Source organism: Medicago truncatula, chromosome 1 (assembly GCF_003473485.1).
Source record: "Medicago truncatula cultivar Jemalong A17 chromosome 1, MtrunA17r5.0-ANR, whole genome shotgun sequence".
Taxonomy (NCBI): domain Eukaryota; kingdom Viridiplantae; phylum Streptophyta; class Magnoliopsida; order Fabales; family Fabaceae; genus Medicago; species Medicago truncatula.
Genome location: NC_053042.1, coordinates 2,121,436 through 2,137,003, shown reverse-complemented (window position 1 = coordinate 2,137,003; position 15,568 = coordinate 2,121,436). Strand labels below are relative to the sequence as shown.

The 15,568-nt window shown below is 31.1% G+C and overlaps 1 protein-coding gene across 1 annotated transcript; it reads right to left on the bottom strand.

Moving 5' to 3' along the window:
* Positions 1-8,116: 8,116 nt before the first annotated feature.
* LOC11432838 (gibberellin 3-beta-dioxygenase 1) lies at positions 8,117-11,204 on the bottom strand. The gene is made up of 2 exons (XM_003588645.4): positions 10,608-11,204; positions 8,117-8,900 (listed from the first exon to the last, which is right to left on the bottom strand). Exons 1-2 carry the CDS (start codon positions 11,114-11,116, stop codon positions 8,330-8,332), a joined length of 1,080 nt encoding a protein of 359 aa, XP_003588693.1. The 5' UTR covers positions 11,117-11,204; the 3' UTR covers positions 8,117-8,329.
* Between the last annotated feature and the right edge of the window lie 4,364 nt (positions 11,205-15,568).

Below are 15,568 nucleotides of genomic sequence, written 5' to 3'. Positions count from 1 at the left end.
TGTCCCTACCATCCCCACCTTCATCCTTAAACTAATGAAAACCAATTTAAGGAATGATCCACTAACCCTTTATTTAAACTCCAAATATCTCCCAAGTATCCCCATATTTGTCTTGAAGGACTCTCACCCATAACCCACTATTGATCTATTTTCATCCTCCACAACCATATTTGCATAGTAAAGCAAAATTAAAAGCTTTGATGTTCCTAATGTCTAACCCTCCATCCTTCCTCCTTCTACAAATTTTATCGCATTTTACCTAATGAATTTTCCCTGTCTCTCCACTCGCATCTACTTTTTATTTTATCTTCAAAAAAAGACATTCAATATCTGAAATGATACTCGACGACACTTTGAAAAATAACAGAAAAAACACATGAAGATTTTACAAAACAAATTTGATTAGGAATGATATGATCACCTATTTAACAAGTTCTTAACTTTTTCACTCTCATAACGTACAATTTTTTGAATTCTGCTCATTACCCAAATTGTTCTGCTCATTTCCAAAGTAAATGTCTAAAATATCCCTACGCATATTAACTCATGCGGTGTAAGTTAACTCAGGCCAATGTTAAATTTGCGTGAGTTAACTCACGCTGGTTTTGTTTCTCATAAAAGCCAGCAGCCTGGTCCAATCCAAGTGGGGTGTGATCAAATATACATTACTATACAAGCAACAACAACCAAGAATAATATAATCCACATGATTAATTAATAATAATTAGATGAATTAATGGAATAGAAAGGCACCTGACATTCACGTGTTTATGTTATATATATAACCAAATATGCTAAGTGCTAACATAAACTCCAACTCATGAATTTTAACTTCAAAAAAGAAGATTGAGACACAAAGCCAAAACTTTGGCAAATTAGCATTATGGAGGAAGTGGTGGAAATAGTGAAAAAGAGAGAAACAAAACCAGCGTGAGTTAACTAACTCACGCTGCGTTTCAATGTGTTTTTTTCGGTAACTCACGCAACGTGTGTTAATTTACGTTTCCATTTACACGAGCGTGAGTTAACATGCGTAGGGGTATTTTGGACATTTATTTTGGGTAATGAGCAGAATTTCAATTTTTTTTTCTTTCACAATCCACCGTCAGTTTTCAAAAGCTTTTCAACCTTAGATTGCCTCCAACCGAGAGCCCTAAGTATTTAAAAGGTAAGGCCCAATCTTACAATGAAGTACCAAAGTAGCTTCGTCCAACCAAGAGAATTCTGCTCTTTACCCAACACAATTTAATCATTCCCAACTGAAGTTCCAAAATATCCTTGCGTGAGTTAACTCACGCTAATCTGTGTGACTTAACTCCCGTGACTTAATTCACACAACGTGAGTTAACTCAGGTTGGTTTTTCAAAACCATTTTCATTCTCTTCTTCTTTCTTTACACTGAATCGCATGCATATGATAGCCTAATATGCTTTTGCTTTTGATGATAAATCACACTGTTCTTGATCACGTGTTATTAATTCAAGTATGAAAATAAATGGTATGTACACCAATTGGATCAATCCTGTTAATCCTTTAAAAAAAAAAGAGACCAATCCTGTTAATGTGATTTACGCATAGCATACTTGAATGGTTATCATTCTATGGCCGTGATTTGTACTGCTTCGTCATGTTGCCATATTTTGGGTGTTTTATTTTTCACGATTGCGATCAAACCTCATAAATCAATTTGATCTCAAATTTCTCATGATTGTGTTTAACAATCCTTAAATTACTTTGCGTTTTTCTTACATAATGCATCGCGATAACATACCCTCTTAAATCTTTGCGATGCGTGGTCGAATCCATGAGAAACAATGTAAAGAAAGAAAGAAGAAGAGAAGGAAAATGGAACAACGTGAGTTAATTCACGCAGAAGTATTTTGGGTAGTTCAATTAGGAGTTAGCATTTTTGGCCGGGTAAAGAGCAGAATTCCAAGGAAGATTGATTAACATTTGAGCTGAAATAGGTTTGATGTACAAGATTGGCACTCACCCTAAAAAATAGAACATTTTACCTCACACCCCGACAATTATACCCTTACCCCTACAAACCATCAAAAATACCTATTTTAACCTTTTCAAAATCACACCCTTCCACCCCATCATGTGTTTCCAGACTTGAAAATGGACACATCACATTATCAATATCATTTAAAAAAATGTAAAAATGTGTTACATATATAGTATTCTTTTTTATGATTTGGCATTATTTTTTGAAAAAAAAACAACATTGATTTAAAATAAAATAACACATCACAATATTACCGACATTCCTATTATTCTCCATAAAAAAAATCATTCCAAATTGATTAAATTCATCATAAAAATAATATATCATTTATTAGAAAAAATATGTTGATGGATCTCTTTCCTTCAAAAAAGAAAATGTTGATGGATCTCTTCGGAGATAGGACGGGAAAATATATGTTCATGTGACGGGACAAAGATATATTAAGGTGGGGGAGCGAGCAACTCTGCCATGTCTGGTTGACAATTTTAGTTAAAATAAAGAGTGAGGATATGGTTTATTTTTTTTTGTCACCCAGAATGAACACAAACTTGTTTAAACAAGAATAAAAAAATCACAAGACAAATTTAATTTTGAAGAGAGAAGACAAATTTGCTTGAGTAGCTTTCCTTTTATTACTTCCATGAGTTGAAAGATTATTTACATTTGAGGTGTTAGCATAGCGTTAAGAGCTTAGTATTGTAGCTTCAATGTACTAAGTTTAAATTTCCTTGGGTGAGTTGTAAAATGGTTACTAGTTTCATTTAAATAAAAATAAAATAACGGTAATTATCTTGCTAACTTGCACATAAGAGTGATAAATTATCTGCTAGAAAGAGCCCTTTTATCCATCATGAGAAGAGTGTAATTAGTGAAGTCTGTTGTTCAAGGAAATGTTTGTGTGTAATTTCCATATTTATGTGTGGTCTAGTTCTTTGTTGAAAAGCAACTATAATAGCCTTGTTATTGTTGTTTGGTCTAAAGTTTACAAACCTATGTCTAAAGGAGGGCATCCCTCTGTTTCTAAATATAAGCAAATTTTACTTTTTAGGTTCATTCAATTAATCATGTATGTGATTCATATTATTGACCATATACATCATTAATTGAATGAACCTAAAAAGTCAAATTTACTTATATTTTAAAACGGAGGAAGTATATGTTTATCAATGAATCTTCCATGCTAATGTTAAATTTTGACTTGTTATCCTTTAACCTACCATCTTAAAGGCTCTATTTGGCCTACCATTAGAAACAACAAAAACATCAACCTTCCCAATTCTACCAGGAATATAGAGGATGGATCATCTATTCTTTTTTGGACTAACAAATGGCTTTCAATGTTTTTTGTTTTGTTTTTTTACTTCGCAGGTTCAAAAATTGATGATTTCTAGAACAAGTGACTACATTGTTAATCACTCTTGGTGAATTCTCAACTATTTTGTGAAGGTAAAATAATTGACGGACAAAGGGTTTACAATTGTGTTCTCAAATTTAATTTGTTGTTTTCATATCTACAGGGTTTTGCTTATGTCAGTCAAGATCTTAATTAAGAGTAAAAAAAAAAAAAACTTAAATCTGTTAAATATATTTTTTTTAACAAGCCAAAATGCAATATAATATATCACCAAGAGTGTTTTATCTCGCACAAGGTGTGAAAAAGATAAACACCCCAAAAATTGTACAATACAGTCACGAATATCTCATACTGGAGCTACTCGAAATTCCAAGGAAAACAAACATAAATTACAACATTAGACCCGTACAAGATAAAGAAGACCTCCACCAGTCATGATAGCTGAACACGAAAGTAATGAGATTCGCCTTCAACCATTGGTAAGATGTCATTTTTACCTTGTCTGTTAATATAGTTGGAGCCAATGCCTTGTTATTAAAAACTCTGTTATTCCTGTCCTTCCAAATGATCCAGACACACACAAGCCATATCACCTTGAGAAACTGATAAGTAGGTTGCAGTAACCCGAAAAAGTAACTAAATCGATGAAAGTGTTCGACAAGCCCTTCAGGAGCCACGAAATTGATGCCTAACCAATGGAGAAGATGATACCAGACGCTACCAAAGGTTGTGCAACCACGAAACAAGTGACCTGCATTCTCCTCACTACTGCACCCTCCAACAAAACTGATAGCGTCATTCTGAAGGACATGACGGCGCAAGAGATTATCTTTTGTCAGAAGACGGTTATGGAGAAGACGCCAAGCAAAAATTGAAACCTTTAATGGGACTTTCTTATGCCAAACGTCATTGAACAATCCACTTGCAATAGATTCATCACCTGCTGTTAGAAATTTATATGTTTCCTTAACAGAGTAACCATTAACGGGATCAAGAAGCCACCTCCACCCAGTGGCGTAGCCAGGACCTTGGGTCAGGAGGTGCAATTTTTTTTAAAATTTTTATCATCATTATTGTTATTTTTTGTACATATTATTAAAATTATATATCTAAATTTTAATAAAAATATTATTTACCTCACATTTTTATCCTCTTTACATTTTTATCCTCAAATTAATATTTCTTTTTATAAATTCTTCTTGCTGAGGATAATCTTATTTGAGTTTCGAGATACATCAGGTACAAAACACAAGTATCTCTTTAAGTCAGATTTAAACATTAGTCTGTCACATTGTAAGAGTTTAGTCTCTTAAATTTGATCCAAATTGGTGTCAAGTTACATTTTAAGTGTACCGGTATACTTGTTTTTAAAATAACCAATTATTTTTATGAAATAAAGAGCTATTTTTCAAATTTTTATTTTATAAAATGTCATTTCATAAGAAAAAAATATCATCTCATTGTTTATAAGAATCATATCAAAATTTTTATATTTTATCGTAAAAAAACAATCAATAAAATTTATTTCGTCACTTTGGATAATGAATTTAGTTGTTGTAATTTTTTTAAAATATAATGCATTTAACTATTAATTTAAAGACCGAATATATTGATACAAATTAAATTTATTTTTGAGTGTCCCATAGTTTTTTTTTTCAAGTATTAAGTGTAACATATATATTGGCCTATTATTATTAGCTGCATATATCACTACATTTAGTAGGGTCCAACCCAATGGCTATGTTGTTTTGGCCTATTATTATTAGCTGCATATACGTCACTATTATTATTACCATTGTGCAGTGGCAAGATTTAAGCTGGTGCAAAGTTATAATTTGAGCAGGTTCAAAATGAATAAAATAAGAAATATTGGTCTAAATTTAAAACTTTGAGGGGATGCAGCTGCACCAGCTGACCAATACGTGGCTCCGCCACTGCCTCCACCTATCTGACAAATGATCCTGCAAAACAATATGATGTAACAAGACAGAACATTCCTTAACACAATCCTCCTCCCAAGCAAATAGGCGCCTCCTCCACACCCAGGCACCCTCGCCATCCTCCCAACCCCGCCTCACCATATCCTCTACAGTTGCCCATTTGTCAATGGTTAAATCAAAAAGGCGAGGAAATCTTACCCGTAAAGGCACACCTCCCACCCAGTTATTTGTCCAAAAGAAAGTGATACCTCCCCCGCCAACCACGCGACATTCATTATCTTCAAACCAACTCCCACCCCCCACCCTACACCACCACGAATGCGTGACTGCATCCGCCACCATAAAGAACGGTCACGCCCCCCCTCCTTCAGGCGCCCACCTTCCTCCCCGTACCTAGCCTTCAAGACTCGGTACTACAATCATATTTAAATCTGTTAAATATGATTGTACCGTATTTTAAAATTAATTTTCTTATTTGATTGATTTTGATCGGAAAGAGTAATATTGTTTCTATTTTTATATGGTTGTAGTGTAGTTGATTCTCATTAGATTATGTTACTATTGGTCCGTCTAGAAGTCCTAGCTCAACTGGCAAATATCGAAATTGTAAGGTCAGACATCGTGACTCGGGTTCGAACTCAGAACCTCACAATTGTATGTGAGTTCAATTTCAGTGGATTACCACTTCATCTAAAGAAAATAAAGGTTACTATTGGTCCTATTATCTGCTAACTAAATTTTTGTGACTTGTTGATTATTTGTGTTTAATAGCCTAATGTAATAATTATTCAAAAAAAAAATAAAATAGCCTAGTGTAATAATATTATCTATAAGCCACTTGTTGAATATTATTATTATTTTTCAATTTTTTCTTATGTGTTATTACTATTTGGTGATTAGTTTTAAGACTAGTTTGTTCTTGTTTTTGTATAGTCCGTTCAAAAAAATAGATTCGTTTAATGTTGTGATCATATCATATGAGAGACACAAAGTTCAATCTAACATGTTCCTTATATATTTTTATTTTGTAACTAAACAAAATGACGGAGTCATAATAAATTCACAGGCACGAAGTCATAATAAATTTACACTTATAAGTAACGGTGTCGTAGTTTAATCCTCATAGAGATTTATGAACCCCTTTATACGTATCTATATCACTCATGTTTTGTTTTTCTTTATTAATAAAATATTTTTGCTTTTCTTCATAGGATAGTTCAATTTTTGTTGCCAGCATAGTAGGATGAAAAAATCGCACTTTATACTTTGCAAATAATTTTACTTTATTAATAAAATAATTTATTCACTTTGTCTTTTTTCTTTTTTTTACTTCAAAAAATGGTATATATAGAAGAGTAAAAAAACACAAATAAAATAAACAAATGTTGTCTTCTTTCTTTCCTTTATGGTTTTCAATGTTTATTAAAATAAATTTTAGCTTGAGCATATGAGAATAAAGACAAATAGAAAAGACAAAGGGATTTTCATCTCAGAATCAAAAGAGATATATTCTTGATTCTGCCTAGCTAGCTACTAGCCATCCCTAATTCCAAAGGCACTGCAGTAACTTAATGCCATATATCGTCCTATATAGCAGAAATCTGTAGTGCTTGCTTCTTTCTTCATTTGGAATCATAACATCGATTATTAAAAACTTAGTATGGGACAAATATGGCCGATACATATAGATCAAAGTGTCGGCAAAGGTATACACTGGATCACTTTAAATAGTCATTTGAAATCCTAAGGACCATTAAGGTAGGCTTTAATTGGGTTAAGAGGATTTTTGGAGATTATCAAGTTGATAGAAACTTCATAAATTTTCTCATTTATATTATGTTCAACATACTTTTTTTTTTCTTTCTTCCATTTAATGTGAGACTATGTTCTATTTAACACTCTTGTTATGAAAACTTGTCTGATACAAAGAGCCAATAGAAACTTGGCTATGAAATACTAGTATTAGGTCACGAGGGAGTTCTTAAATCTTCACGTTCGACTTTCAACAATAATATAAGAGAAATCAAACACCACATCTTATATATACCAAAATCTTAAAACACTATATATATGAATTTTCTCACTTATATAGTATTCAACGTTCATATTTCAATTCAACGTGAAACTCCATTCATACTTTACTTGATTATAAACTCTTTAGAACATAAGTTTATTGTCACTTGATATAATAATTTTCTAAAAAAATTGATATAGTATAGAACTAACATCAACATGGAATTTTATTAATATTTTTTTTTTTATAAATTATTACTAAGAAGTTTATCTGAATTTTCAATATCTTTAGATTATTGAATCTGTTTATGTGTTTCAACTCAGTTTGATTGTTTTTGTTTTTTGAACCCTTTTACTCCGATTAATTCAATTTTGATTATAAAAATAATGTTTAGATGAATTAGAAGCCTAGTTTAAGGTTTTCCAACTAACAACCAAACTGATTATTTCAAAAAGAAGAATATCATAAATTGTCAAATAACTTAGTGGTAGAAATTCACTTGTAAGATGAATAAGAAGGGTATCTGAGGCATGAACCCCAATCATTCACGTATTATATATGCAATATTCTTACTAACTGAGTTAAACTCACGGCGATTTATAAATGCTTGTTAACACATGCTTCTTAACCAATTTATTAGTATACAAGTATAGATTGTCTTTACAAAGGATTAATCTTTCTGATTGGCCATCTTAAGTGAGATCTACTCTCTCAACTATTTTTTATATACACAAAACTCGAATCTTAAGACATTTTTAAAGGGTTCAAATTCAGTTTCAACAAATCGACCAATAAGAAAAGAAATACCACCATTTTTTGTTGGATAGGAAAGATATACCGCCACTAATTACAAGTATCTTTTTAGACCGTATGTTACAAGTAGAAGAAACAAAAATGAAATCATAAAAGGAGAAATGAAAAATATAAAAGTTACAACTATAATGTATACAAAAGATGTACAATATTTATTTTCTACAAAAATATAAAAGAAAGATTAATAACATTCAACATTAATCATCATGATCAAGTAATGTACTAATCAAAGACAAAGCACCCCCTAAATTCTTGGCTTTAATCCCAATATAATCTTTGACGGTCAAAGCACGAAAACGTGGCAAAGAATTATCACCAACACAAGGAGATACCAAATAATCAACTGGAGGTCCATAAAAATAAGCCACAGAATATCTATCACTAATATCATTCACAACAACACGATGAAGAGAACATCGAAACCTAGAATTTGACAATATATGAAGAATGTCACCAGTGTTAACAACAAGTGTATTTGGATGAGGGTCCACAGGAACATACCCTACACCTTCTTTGAATAATTGAAGTCCATTTGTTTGACTTTGATGGAGGATTGTGAAAAGGGATGTGTCTGTGTGTGGGGCCAGACCCATTGCTTTTTTTGGGTCGGGACAACATGGGTAGAAGTTTAGTTGCATTGCTCCAACATGGTTGTTAGAACCAATCCATTTGTTTTGTTCTTGTGAAATTCCTAATATGTTCAATATCATGTTTGTTAGTTTCTCTGCTAGTGTCTTCATTTGCTTTTGGTAGTTCTCCATTGTGTCACTACACACAGAAAAACACAATTTTGTTGTTTAGTGTGGAAAGTAATTAAGTATAAAAAGCACCATTTTTTCATAAAATAATAATTTTTCAGCTACTTAAGCATAATTCAATTGACAGGAACACACATTATTATATGTAGGGGTTGAGATTCGAACCTCGGATATCCCACTCATTCGCCTTAAAAAAAATGAGTTAAAGCCACTGGGCTATCTTGCCTTTAGGTTTGAAATTGATTCTCAAGCAAAAAAATTAGTATAAAGATTGTCAAATACATGGAAATTTTATCACTTCTATTCAAATGAAGATTCAGAGACTAACAAAATTTGATTTAAAACAACTATACATAAACTAGAGATAAAAAGTTGAAATTATTTCATTTTTTTTGACATTGTAGACATTTTTTTTCTTGTTATATAACCCAAAGACTAGATTTACAAACTATAAGTGTGGAAAAAAGAAAAATTCAGAGTTCGAATCACATCTCTTATGCTAATGTTCAGTAAACTATCAATTGAGATGCACTTAATCGTAAGACGACATTGTAAACTTTTTATCATATTAAAAATAAAATAAATACATATGTTACGATGAAAGAGATTATATGCTATTATTAAAGAAATAAATGCTACTATTAACAAATGCAAGTATGCAATATATTCTTTAAGATAAAAGTATGTAATGATTTAGTTTGAATCTCAGATGATTGATTTTAAATAATATCAAATCGATATCCAAACTAATAAGGGTCGGATATGATTCATTTGGTTTACACCAAAATAAGGTAAACCGAATAAATTGATTTAGTTTGAATCTTCGGATTGATTAGTCAATTTTTTCTCTTTTTGAAAAGAAAAAAATTGCTTGTCTCATTCCTAGTACTTACTTTTTGTGGGAGCAAATATGAATACTTGAAGACAAGTTTGTGGGGTGGGCATGCTCGGTCGGCAACACAAGATGGCGGCAAACGGTTACCTACCAAATACATTTTTTTTGACATAATGTTATTTTGTTTTAATTACACTTTTGATCTCTTTTTCATACTTTTAGATTAATTTTTTTTGATATGACATATTTGAAGAGATATGTCATATGGGATGATGATGTTAAATATGATATATCATCATTTAAGTTTAAAAATCTGAAAAATGAACTAAAATTGTGTGATTTTAATATAGAGGATTAATTTTATATTTGAGTAAAAATAGGAGAACCAAAATTGTAATTAAAATTTTTATTTTAGTTTAATAAAAAAAACTAAAAAGTTTACAGTCACCTAAAAGAAATTATAGAGACTAAATATATAGAAAATGCTTTATGGAACGACAACAAACTATATATCATAGGATTTTGATCCTCTATAATAATATTCGTGAGTATTTGTATTCGCGATATATAGTAGTTCTAGTACATAAGTTAACCAATTGTTGTAGGATTTGAATCCTCCAAAGCGTAAACTGTGAAAAAAGAAAGTCAATGGTTGTTATTTTAATAAACTCATGACTTTATGATGTGTCTATAATATCTACTTTGATTTGTTAATTAATGATTGATGTTATAAATTTGTAATGGCTTCCATTAATTCCGAGAAATTGAAAACTTGAATGTTATATGAAACCATGTTTGATTTATATGCTTGATATTCTATGTTAACCTAAGATTGTCCACGTTGCATGAAAGTGCATGATATATTGTAACATTTGTACTTACCAAAACCGTTTGTAGTCATTAGGCCAGATCTTTTTAGCATCATTGGATGGGGACCCCATAATTGTGAATCCTTCATGCCACATGAATTTGGGGAAGAATGGTGATATTCGAGCTCTACCGTATCCGGTGCCGCCACCGGCCGATCTAAGGGCCTTAAGTTTCTCCTTGGAAGGAAGAGAAAAGAGTCTCTTTGCCTCTTCTTCAACCTCTTCAATAAAATTTAAGGGTATGCCATGATTCTTCAATTGGAAGGCACCCCACTTCTCACATGCAAGGCCTATTTGTTCCATAGCATTAGGATCATTGAGATCAATGATTGGTATGCATGATCCATCTTCATCATCATTGTCATAGCATCCATTGGATGTGAAATTATCACTACCATCATCATTAGATTGAGGCCATGCATGGGAGTCAGGCAAAGTTCTAAATGAAGAAAAGTCTAAGGGGATAATATGATGAAGGTGCAGAGGGTGATCTCGATAGGCTTCAGAAAGAGTAGTAGCCATTTTTCTAAGGTAAAATATTTAGCTATAGATAAAAGAAGTAGGTAGAGGTTTTTTTCCCGAGAATTAGAAATTTTAAGCTAGCTAGAGAGTTAGCTATATACGGTTGATTGATTGTGTGAGTATATATATATACACTTAATTGATATGCACTAACAGTTTAAAGATTTTTTACATCGCCGTTCAACTATAATCATTGGATAGTAAAAATGATTGACTATCCATATCTCTCTTGAAAACCATACAAAAGGGTGATTTTTGATTGGTTGGCATTTTAAAAGATTACATTGATAGTGAATCAAAGTTAATCTATATAGTATTTAAGAACAGAGAATCAAAGTTTATCTATATATTTAAGAAAAATGCTAATAAATGTCTTGAGAGCATTGTTTAAAGAATCAAAAGAAGTAACCTTTGTATAAATAATGATGTAATTATTACTTTAAAAATTATTTTACTTGTATTTTCGAAACAAAATTTACATTCATGCATTCTTTAACAATGCTCTTATGACATTCGTTAGCAAGACTTCATATTTAAGATAATAAATATGAGATTAAGTTAAAATGATACACATGGGTGAAGGTTGGCTATTGGATTTAGTAGTGTCGGGTTTTGTGTTTAGGACAAAGATGCATGGTTGGGTACGACAAAAGAAGGAACAAACAACAATGCTGAAAGATTGTGGTATCCCAAAGACTCAAAAATAAAAAATAAAATAAAAATACATATGGAACTTTTTCTTTATTCCATGATAATGCATGTTTCACTCATTGATCAACAAACGCCAAAGGAGGAAAACGATAAGAAATTTGCTAGGATCCCTTTGTGTAGCCCTTTAGCTTTTTGTGGATAAAATAATAGGGCATGTTTTGTCTTGTAGTAGCTAGGAAAATTACCCAATGGATGATGATTTGTGTAAGTAATTACCCAATGGATGATGATTTGTGTAAGTTATAGTATTATTAATTTGGATGATGATTACTGTATTCATGTTTTTTATTATGAATATAGCACATAGAGAATATACCCCTTGAAAAGAACATAGAATGGGAGGAAGTATATGATATTGGGTTTGTGGAAGCATAAGCTTGAAGCCTTGAACTCTATAAAAAATCAAGAGATATTTAGTTTTCATGTATTGCAATCAAAGAAATTATATTAACAAATCCGAGATCAGTTACAATGCAATGACTCTGCCATTTATACTGGCTATAAAACTACTTATCTCTAACTAGAATCAGTTACTCAAACCATCTCTCTCTCTCTCTCTATATATATATATATATATATATATAGTATTTGTTCATAAAGCCTAACCGAAATAGAAATGTGTTAGGTTGAACACCTTCATTCAAGTTTGAACTCGTAATTGTGTGTGTAAATTTTAGGTGATACTTACCATTTCGTCTATAGAAAAAAAATACAAAAAAGGGCTTGTAAAACAAACAATTATAGAGGGGGGTGATATATAAGATTGTTGTACTAATAGTCAAGTTTTTGCATATATGATTTTTTGTCTCACTATATGTTTGGTCTTTGCCGAGGAAAAAAGTCATTGAATTTGAGATCTCATTGATTGAGAAAATCTAGCAATTTATATTAGTGCCCCATGTAAATATTTTTATATAGTTTATTAATGAAGGCTGCCACTATCAAAGCATACGGAGAACTTTTGTGATACTAAGCCTTTGCCACAAAAAAGGATGCTTCCCACTTCCATGACATAGATGGGGTTAAAAGTTGGAAAGTGGAGGTGGAAAATGCTTTTGAGGTTATATATTCTATATAATAACATTTTCATTTGTTGTGTGTGCAATAGTTCCATTATTTAAAATAATTTTTAAGTAATTACGGTGTGAAATATTCACCAATTTTGTTAATGATTAATCTCCGTTGAAAAATTTAATTGATCGCTTTTTATAGGTCTTTCCTCCCAATTACAATTATTTTTCGCAAAAACTCATTCGACTTAAAAATTTTATTTAAAGGATCAAAGTCAAGTTCTTTATGAACTAAGGTAATGTTATGTTGAAAAAATTTGATTACAAAAGTTTCTGGAGGTTTCAAAGGTGAAAAAGAAGACATTATTTGAATGATGAGTGATTTGACGGAAATACAAGAAAGAAGTCAATTAGAACATGATGAGGACAAATTAATTCAAAATGATATTCAAAGATAATCGCATTAATTGAATGAGTTTGTGAGCTAGTAGTTTTTAAATTTGACCTTTTTAAGTGTTTCCTAATATTCATAGAAATATAAAGGAGATATTATAATTATTGTTCCATTTCGTGGTAGATATTGACACAAACTTGAAGAATTTTCAGTTTACAATTGTGACATCTTAAAAACGGGTATACACAAACACAACATAACATTCATAAAAACAAGCAAGGACAACCCTTGAATCTATAAGAATGATTTTACAAGACAATATGTGCTCCACCAATACTGGAGAAACAACAGTTGTTTCTTTAGGTCTCAAATATCCCAAACACTAAATGTCAAATCCATATAGTCCCCAAGGAGAGAAACACTAAAAAAGATGTTACCGATTACCTAACATGACAACCACAACTCATAACCACCCACACTCTTTATATCTAAAAGCAAACGAAAAGTCACACATGATGAAATACAAATGAAGCTTAGAGTCCACCTAGTTCGAATACAAAACAAGGAATAGGACAATAAATTTTTAATAACAACAAAAAGGTCATATCATACTATTGCAGTAATTGAAGTTTAAATGGTTAAAGAGCTTCATAAACAACAAATTGTTTGCAATTCGATTATTTAATATAAGAATTTTGATATGTTTTATTTATCTTTTGGCCAAAAATCTGATTATCCAACCTTCATTATCCTAAAAATCGGAGAGTTTAATAATAAAAAAAATATAAAATGTTAACCGGAATCCTCAGGGTACTGGTTAAGGGTACTAAAAAAGGAAATTATATAAAATTATTGTTAATTCATAAAAAGTCAAAAATATTTCCTTTTATAGTAATAATTTCCTTTTTTGGCAGATCCTTAATCGATGTCTCAGGAACACCGGTTAGCGTGAAATTATGAATCCATCTCAAGAATCCATCTTCCCCCACCCACCACATTGTTAATTAATTAAGTTTGTACTTTTTATCAAAATATTTCATAGGCATGAATCATGAAATCGTCAAGTTATGAATATCGTCGGTAGTTCCATTGAATTTTTTTTTTTTGGTTACACATCTGAATATTTTTTTTGGATACAAGTTCCATTGAATTATTAATAAAATACAAGTAATGTTAAGTAATTTAAAGTGACTGCACAATTTGTAGACACAGAATATTGTGTCAAATTTGTCTACCAAAAAGAATATATTGTGTCAAAAATAACTGCGTAGTGAAAATATTGGAAGAAAGGTGACATGGTTAAAACATAGGGAAGCAGTGAAAATGGACCATTATATATGTGCAGACAAAAAATGAAGTTCATTCAGAGCAGTGATATTATTGCTACAAAATCAAAAGACAGAGAAATATATTAACAATGGCAGCAATCTACTCGGTACCGACTTCTGTATCTTTCAAGATTGCATCTTAGAAATGGATTCCTTATTGTCATGAATTGGTTCAATCAAACATCTTCACCATCTAAAAAATCATAATAAAATCATATGCTTTGTGCTTTGAAAAAAAGGAAATTTATCACGAGGAGGCTTCGGAAATCATTCACATTATATCAAAAGTAAGTACGTAAGTGAGTTGATTATCATTTTTTAACCTAAAATCTTAAGATATTAGGTAATATAAATCTCTTATCTTGTATATTCAATATTTTCATTAATTCTAGTCAATGCAAGACTTAACTATTCACATTAGATTTCCAACAATCACTCTCTCAGGTGTAGGTGTGTAGGTCACCTACGTATGACTAGATTTTCAACAATCACTCTCTCAGGTGTAGGTCACCTACATATGACTAGCTTCATACACATTAGGATTATGTTCTCATTAAGCAAAACCACATCTCTGATACCAGTTTTTGGACGATTGTCTAATCTATATTAGGTCAAGAACAATGAGTAGGACACCAGAACATAATCCAAAACCTTAAAATTTTAGATATACGGATGTCTTCTATTATATACCTAACATTTTCTCTATTTCTAATCAATATGAGCCTTAACTACTAGTACTTGATTTCCAACACTTTTAAAATTGATTAAGATTTTTAAATCGGTATGCTCGGTTAACAATGTTTGTTTGGTTAATAAGATCGTTAGAGTATCTTCAATAATTATTTTTTAAGGAATTCATTGAGTATATACTGTAGGAATTTTAATTTATTAACTATTTATTTTAAAGTGTTACTATTAATTTTATTAATTATTATAACTGATTGTTTCTTTTGACCAAGTATACTACACGTTTTGTTTGCCCACTTAATAGTATACGTTATCTTTTACT